Consider the following 8,528-nt stretch of genomic DNA (forward strand, 5'->3'; position numbering starts at 1 on the left):
TACTGAGGCCATGTTATTAGCCATGCTAATTGCCGTTTGCAGAGCTACAGCCTGCCTGGCTATACGTGCCTGCATTGTGTGCTATATCTGGAAATGAGGTCTCCGGTCTCAGCGGTCCATTCCCAGTCAGTAAAGCACTTAAGCACGTGTTTAACGTCTTTGCCGAATCTGAGCCTAGAATGCTGATTTGCTGTAATTGGAGCGTTATTTGGTAGTGTTTTTTAACAAGGGAGCAAAACCCTGGGCTACACCATCTTCTAGCAGTGTGTCCTCAGAGCAGAAGATTGATCAGGGGGAAGTTACAGTGGCACAGAATGGCTGTAATCTCTAGCCAACCATGCCCCACAAATGGCTGGTGCTGACCAATAAGGGGCATGACCCAGGTGGCCAGGGGAGGCAGCAATTCAGCACGGCCTCTCTGCAGCTTCCATCAGCAGGGCTCCACAGAAGCCCCGGGAAGAAATGAAATCTGCTTCCCACCCCCAGCAGTGAGGGCAGTGAGTGAATTCCTGATCCCCACATGCTTTGGCACCAGGGATCAGGCTGGGGTAGGGAGGTGTGAGAAAAGATGTACAACAGAAGAAAGGAGACCGTGGAGCTTAGGAAAGGTGGAAAGACAAAAGCAAGTGAGACATGGTGAGTTTCACTGAAAAACCATATTTCATAGACTGCCACAAATGTTACAATTACAGTTAAATGCACATTAACATTGGATTCTGCAGATGTTACCAATAGTTAAACTGAAAGGCCACAAAGATACAGTCCTGCCTCTATGGCGGTGCATCCTTCTAGCTAGATGCCGATGAATCATCCCTGCCAGGGATGACTTTGATCCCTCTATTTCTGAACAAGAAATGTTTTGCATTTGCAAGTGTAACACCGACAGACCCCTGTCATTGGTGGACAGGACTGAACCTGGGACCTCTGGAGCTTAGTGCATGAACCTCTACAGCATGCGCTAAAAGCCAACAGGCTGTTAGCTCAGGCTGTAGAGCAGACTAATTTTATTTCTCGCTCTAAGTGGTCTCAGTGCCACTAGATGGGACAGAACACCACATCCAGAAGGTGTGTGGGTTACGTACTTCCCCTAGCTGAGGAAGCACGTCCCAAGCTTCAGAGTCTTTCCAGTTGAAATCCTGGACAAGCCCCAACTTGTATCGTGGACAGACCCCAATCATTGAGAGGCAGGATCGAACCGGGGATCTCTGGAGCTTAGTGCATGAGCCTCTACCGTATGATCTAAAAGCCAACTGCTTGTTAGCTAAGGTTGTAGAGCAGACTCATTTAACTCTCTCTAAGTGGTCTCGGTTGCCACTAGAGGAGACGGAACCCAGGAGGTGTGTGGGTTACACAAGCACCAGTTTTCTCCAAGTGGCAGATGTGTTCCAATCATTTCCCAGGGAGAGCATCTTCAGACTGACCACAAGGGGTTCTCCCTCCTCTGCACATTGCTTTGTATATTGTGGACTGTTCAGAAGATGTTTCTGGCCAAAGGAACCTGCTCGTCTGGGCCTGTCAGTGTTCCGTATTCTGCTCCACAGGTGCTCTTCAACCCTCCTTAAGGGGGACCAGCTTTAGGTATGAGAGCATAGTTCCGTCTTTGTGTTATCTCTGTTCTCAGTGCTAATAAGGGGGTGATGGTGTTATTTGTGCTGTGGCCTCTTCTCTATTTGGAATAGACTAAGACCAGCAACTCTTTTCATACAGGCTTGCAAACAGCCATCAAATGATATTCACTGAAAAGATAAAATATAAGTGACTTGTGTCAAAAACACCCCCTCCACCAGAGCATGTGCAGCCTCTGCCCTGATCTAGGTGTTTATGATGTCATTAGCTGTTGCCATGAATTGATCAATTAATAGAAACATGAAACTTGGCAGATAAAATTTCCTTCACCTCTAAGAGGAAGGGAGCATTATCTAACGGTGAAAGCACCCGAGTTAGGAAATGTTTGTTCTATTCCTGGCATTGCCACTCACTTGCTGTGTGACCTTGTATAGGTCACTTGGCATCTGTGTCTCAGATGACCATATTTTTAAAGGAAAAAGAAACCTGGCACATGTACATGCTGACATCTTTTAGGGCTGCAAAGAGTCAGACAAAAGGATACTTTTATTTTAAAGTGTGCTGGTGTCACCACTGCCAGCTTCTGACTCAGAGAGACATGCATATTTTGGAGTGCAGGATTTTTTCAATTTTTAAATCAGCTTCTGTACCAAATGACTGGAGGATAGCTAATGTGACGCAATTTTAAGAAAGGGCTCCAGAGGTGACCCTGGCAATTACAGACGAGTAAGCCTGACTTCAGTACCAGGCAAACTGGTTGAAACTATAGTAAAGAACAAAATTGTCAGGCACATAGATTAACATAATTTGCTTGGGAATAGTCAACATGGTTTTTGTAAAGGGAAATCATGCCTCACCAATCTACAAGAATTCTTTGAGGGGGTTGTCAAGGTTCCTTCCCCACTCTGAAGTCTAGGGTACAGATGTGGGGACCTGCATGAAAACCTCCTAAGCTTATTCTTACCAGCTTAGGTTAAAACTTCCCCAAGGTACAAACTATTTTATCCTTTGCCCCTGGACTTCCACTGCCACCACCAAACTTTATCTGGGTTCCTGAGAAAACGTAGTTTGGACACGTCTTTCCCCCCAAAATCCTCCCAACCCTTGCACCCCACTTCCTGGGGAAGGTTTGGTAAAAATCCTCACCAATTTGCATAGGTGACCACAGACCCACACCCTTGGATCTTAGGACAATGAAAAAGCATTCAGTTTACTTACAAGAAGACTTTTAATAGAAGTAAAAAAGAATCACCTCTGTAAAATCAGGATGGTGAATACCTTACAGGGTAATTAGATTCAAAACATAGAGAATCCCTCTAGGCAAAACCTTAAGTTACAAAAAAGACACACAGACAGAAATATTCATTCTATTCAGCACAGCTATTTTCTCAGCCATTTAAAGAAATCATAATTTAACACATACCTAGCTAGATTACTTACTAAGTTCTAAGACTCCATTCCTGTTCTGTCCCCGGCAAAAGCATCACACAGACAGACACAGACCCTTTGTTTTTCTCCCTCCTCCCAGCTTTTGAAAGTATCTTGTCTCCTCATTGGTCATTTTGGTCAGGTGCTAGCGAGGTTACCTTTAGTTTCTTAACCCTTTACAGGTGAGAGGATTTTTCCTCTGGCCAGGAGGGATTTTAAAGGGGTTTACCCTTCCCTTTATATTTATGACAGGGGTCAACAAGCATGTGGACAAGGGGGATCCAGTGGATATAGTATATATAGATTTTCAGAAAGCCTTTGACAAGGTCCCTCCTTAAAGCCTCTTGAGCAAAGTAAGCAGTCATGGGATAAGAGGGAAGGTTCTCTCATGGATTGGTAACTCGTTAAAAGATAGGAAACAAGGGGTAGGAATAAATAGTCAGTTTTCAGAATGGGGAGAGGTAAATTGTGGTGTCCCCCAGGGGTCTGTACTGGGCCCAGTCCTATTCAACATATTGATAAATGAGCTGGTAAAAAGGGTAAACAGTGAGGTGGCAAAATTTGCAGATGATATAAAACTACTCAAGATAGTTAAGTCCCAGGCAGACTGCGAAGAGCTAGAGAAGGATCTCTCAAAACTGGATGACTGGGCAACAAAATGGCAGATGAAATTCAATGTTGATAAATGCAAAGTAATACACATTGGAAAACATAAAACCAACTATACATATAAAATGTTGGGGTCTAAATTAGCGTTACCACTCAAGAAAGAGATCTTGGAGTTATTGTGGAGAGTTCTCTGAAAACAACCACTCAATGTGAAGCGGCAGTCAAAAAAGCGAACAGAATGCTAGCAATCATTAAGAAAGGGATAGATAATAAGACAGAAAATATCATATTGCCTCTATATACATCCATGGTACGCCCACATCTTGAATACTGCATGCAGATGTGGTCGCCCCATCTCAAAAAAGATATATTGGAATTGGAAAAGATTCAGAAAAGAGCAACAAAAATGATTAGGGTATGGAGCGTCTGCCAAATGAGGAGAGATTAATAAGACGGGGACTTTTCAGCTTGGAAACAAGATGACTAAGGGGGGAATATAATAGAGAGCTATAAAATCATGACTGTTGTGGAGAAAGTAAATAAGGAAATGTTATTTACACCTTCTCATAACACAAGAACTAGGGGTCACCAAATGAAATTAATTTTAAGGCAGCAGGTTTCAAACAAACAAAAGGAAGTATTTGTCACACAACGAACAGTCAATCTGTGGAACTCCTTGCCAGAGGGTGTTGTGAAGGCCAAGACTATAACAGGTTCAAAAAAGAACTAGATAAATTCATGGCTATTAGCCAGGATGGGCAGGGATGGTGTCCCTAGCCTCTGTTTGCCAGAAGCTGGGAATGGGCGATAGTGGAGGGATCACTTGATGATTACCTGTTCTGTTCATTCCCTCTGGGGCACCTGGCATTGGTCACTGTCGGAAGACAGGATACTGGGCTAGATGGACTTTTGGTCTGACCCCATATGGCTGTTCTTATGTTCCAATAATGTCGTGGTCTGCGTTCATTGTGAAACATTGAACAAAGTGTCATCAACAGTCGCTTTGAGCAAAGGAGTCGCTTTGAGCAAAGGAATAGCTTTGGTAGCGTTCATTCAAGTTCTCTTCATTCCAGACATTGTTCATTCCACTGATGCTTATTCCACTGGGCTGTTTGTTCTAGGTAAATAGTGCAAATTCTACTCAGCATAGCAATACATCTTGAACAAGCATTGTGCAGCTATAAAAAAACCAAACATTTTGGCTGATGAAATGAAAAACACAGGCTATTTCAATCATCCTGAAGCTCCTGGGTCATCGTAAAAAACACCAGGACTGTTACCTCACATGTAAACTGGGGATATTTAACACCAGCTCACAGAGCTGTTGTAAGGCTGTGCTCATTAATGTCTGAATTGCTTTGAGAGCCTCAGGTGGAAGGCACTGTGATGTATTGTTTTTAAGTGGTGATTTTGACAGCAGCATGCTAATCTGAAATGAGCCTCTAGAACTAGTGCTGCTATTTCTCCCTCCAACTTCTAAAATTCATTGTTGTATAGTGAGACAAGATGTCCCATTTTCTTGTTTCCTATATTCCCAGAACTATGCTCCACTACAGGAGCAAAGGACCTAAAATGCTTCTGAAATTGTATTTTCTATGTGATTTCCCAGCCCATCGGGTTGGAAAGCATAGAATAGGTGGAAACAGAAAACTGATCACTTATCTAAGCTGATCACTTATTTACTGCAAGTGAGTACTGACTGAAAACAGAGGTCCCTATAATTTGTTGCTGGATTGTTGGCTATTTTTTCAGTATGACCCCCATTCTAGTGGTATGGGGCTTTGACCTCTGTATCTCAGTCAGACTGGAACAGCTACAGTAATGACATCCATGCGCTGCTTACATGGTGCAAAGCAAATCTTTGACAAAGATATGTATGTATTTCTGTTCTTGCAACAAAGCTGATTCTTATAAAGCACACACTGTAATCTTCTCCCTTAATCATGCCATTTGAAAAGCCTGCATTTTCTTTTTGCTTACAGGTAGCTGTGGTCATGGTGGAATTGTGAATATCAGCCAGCCCTATATTGTACAGCTGAACTGGAGAGGATTTTCCTTCAAATATGGTGCCTGGGGTCGGGATTACTCTCTTCAGACCCCAGAGAAGGATCTATACTGGGTTGCACCTTTGAACACAGATGGGAGACTCTTGGAATATTACAGACTTCATGATTCCTATGATGATTTGCTGCTATTCAAAAATGCTAGAGATAAAAGAATTACATACGGGGAAGGCAGTGGCACTGCAGTTTACAATAATTTCATGTACTATAATATATATAGTTCAAGAGATATGGGCAAGCTTGATTTAAACACAAACACATTAACTGTGAGGAAAACTCTGCCCAATGCTGCTTATGGTAACCGTTTCTCTTATGCTGGTGTTGGGTGGCAAGATATGGACTTTGCTGTGGATGAAAGTGGATTATGGGTAATTTATTCAACTGAAGAAAGCACAGGTAACATTGTGATTAGCAAACTCAATGAGACCACACTTGATGTGCTCCATACTTGGAAAACAAGGCAGTACAAGCCATCTGTTTCCAACACTTTCATCATATGTGGTGTTCTATATGCCACACGACCTGTCAACACTAGGGAAGAGGAAATATTTTACATGTATGACACCAACACCAAACAGGAAGGTAAAATTAACATAATTATGGACAAAATGTTAGAAACAATTCAGAGTATCAACTATAACCCCTCAGACCATATCTTGTATGTTTACAATAATGGCTACCTTGTTAAATACAATCTGATTTTTCAACCTGTGTTACACTGATATGAATAAACATAACAGCTAGAGATCATAGAAAGTCACATTTTATATCCCTGTGGAAAATGCTAATGTTAGATTAGGATCTAATCCTACCAAGAATAGCTACTGGGCATAGGGTTTATTACCATGAGCTTTCCCATTGAAGGGATTACTTACGCTATAGCCTCTATGCCTGGTCATAACTAATTGCAAAACTGGGTTCTTAGCTTTTTAACTGGTGTTTAGCTACAATGGTGACAGGTGTACTAGATAAATAGATGACTTACTGATGGACAGAACATGCATAGCAATAGGCTCACACACTGTTGTGCATTTGGAGGAATGTCTGTATTTGAATAAAACATGGAAACTGAACTGCTGTTTTATCATCATTGCTCAAAGTATGGAAGGCCATAAATATATTAAACACTGGCCTCAAATAATTACTAAAAGATTAAAATTAGAGGAGAATTAAGACTTGATCTTTAAAGAGCAGACCGTTGATTAAGATGAAGCTATGGAAACGGTTGCCATGGCGCCTTCCTTGCAACCCATCAATATATTTTAGATGGCAGGGCTCCAATGCACTACTTTCCTAAAGTTGCACTCCAGGGAATAAAAACCGTACCCATTTTTGGATGGTTGCATTTTCTTAGCACTGAGTCCTGGGGGTCTGAGCCGTAGCCCACTGAAAGCAACAGAAAGAGTTCCATTGACTTGAATAGTCTCTGGCAGTTCCTTGGTGTAGGCCATATGCTGCAGTAGAACAGAAACTATGCCACCCTGCATACTTCCATTTAGCCATTTGGCAGTCTGCAATTTACTGTGACCTCCATTAGCATTTTTCAAAAACACTCTGAAAACAAGGAGCCAAAATTCATTTCCAGTATAACTCCATTGGCTTCAATTATTTTACATTGGGGGGTGAATCTGGCACATGATCTGTCAGTTACAGAATACTGAAGTTAGGACAAAATCAGTCATATGATCTTTATTTTTAAAATGCCACAAAATATTTTTTTATCAATATCTGTACTGTAATCATGTCAGAAATACTGACATGTACAATTGTGAAAATGCAGTGAATGTTTGCTGGTTTTATTTTATTAATCCTATTTTTGTTTTCTTATAATCTGGATCAGTAGATGGGAGTGATTAATTTTTGTTTAATAAAGTGTTCTAAAAAATCTAAACCCTATGGTTATTTAAGTCATTGTGCGACAGCTGGGAAACTTTTGGGATGCAGCAAAAAGCCAGCTTGACCAAACAATATTGGAAACAGAGATCATCATACTCCTTTGGGCTTAGAGTGTTTAAATACCCCTGGAACAACACAAAGGTGTGAATCAATATGTCAGTAACTAGATGAGGGACTTTCTTTCCACCCATTGAAATATGTTCATCGGTTAGATTAACATTCTCCACCAAACTGAGATGTTACTTGAGAGGTCTGAGGCTGATGACCCATCTTTAAATCAGGTGCTGCTATTTACCAGGTATCTGCATCTGTTTCCCGAAAATGTGTGAAATAAATTTGAAAGCCAGCCATCACCGGCACAGTAATCTGATCCATGAGCATGGGCCTATTAGGAATTCACAATAGCCCAACCGAGGGTTTGTTTAAAAATAAAAAAGCTAATAGAGAACAGAATATTTCTTGCTTCACATTTTTTGGGGTGGCGAACCAATAATTCCCAAGGGTTGCCCTATTCAAAGGCATAAAAGGTATCTCTATATGGCATCACATTTTAAGGAGCAATTTGGGGCTAGATCCGCAAAGAGGACTTAGGTTCAGTGTTGCAACACCTAACTTTAGGTCCCCTGCCACTTACTGTAATCTTCAGCCCTGACTCAGGTACACAGGCTCCCCATAAATGTATGCGGAGATTTAGGCACCTAAGAATGAGATTCACAGAAGCTGAGTGGGATGCTGCTTAAGATAGCCAGTAGCAAATGCTGAGTAGAGGGTTGGCCTCAAGTCCACTTAATGCTACTTGGGATTCACAGCTGTGAACCCTCTCCTGGAATTAGGTGTTTAACCCAGGTCAGCCCTGTGTGAAGAGGGGAAATTGGAGGTCGTGATGCCCTTTTTATACACAGTATTTAAAGCATTCAGCTTGGATATGGGAGATCAGGGTTCAAATCCCCACTCTTCTTGTGTCAG

General features: G+C 41.8%; 1 protein-coding gene across 1 annotated transcript in view; it reads left to right on the top strand.

The window, feature by feature from the left end:
• OLFM4 (olfactomedin 4) overlaps positions 1-7,513 on the top strand; it is a 32,697-nt gene extending 25,184 nt beyond the window's left edge. Inside the window, exon 6 of the mRNA XM_074943997.1 lies at positions 5,586-7,513. Within this exon, the coding sequence (XP_074800098.1) occupies positions 5,586-6,388 (803 nt within the window). The 3' untranslated portion in view covers positions 6,389-7,513. The remainder of the gene's footprint in view (positions 1-5,585) is intronic.
• Positions 7,514-8,528: the final 1,015 nt, after the last annotated feature.

This window comes from Natator depressus, chromosome 1 (genome assembly GCF_965152275.1).
Source record: "Natator depressus isolate rNatDep1 chromosome 1, rNatDep2.hap1, whole genome shotgun sequence".
NCBI classification, from domain to species: domain Eukaryota; kingdom Metazoa; phylum Chordata; order Testudines; family Cheloniidae; genus Natator; species Natator depressus.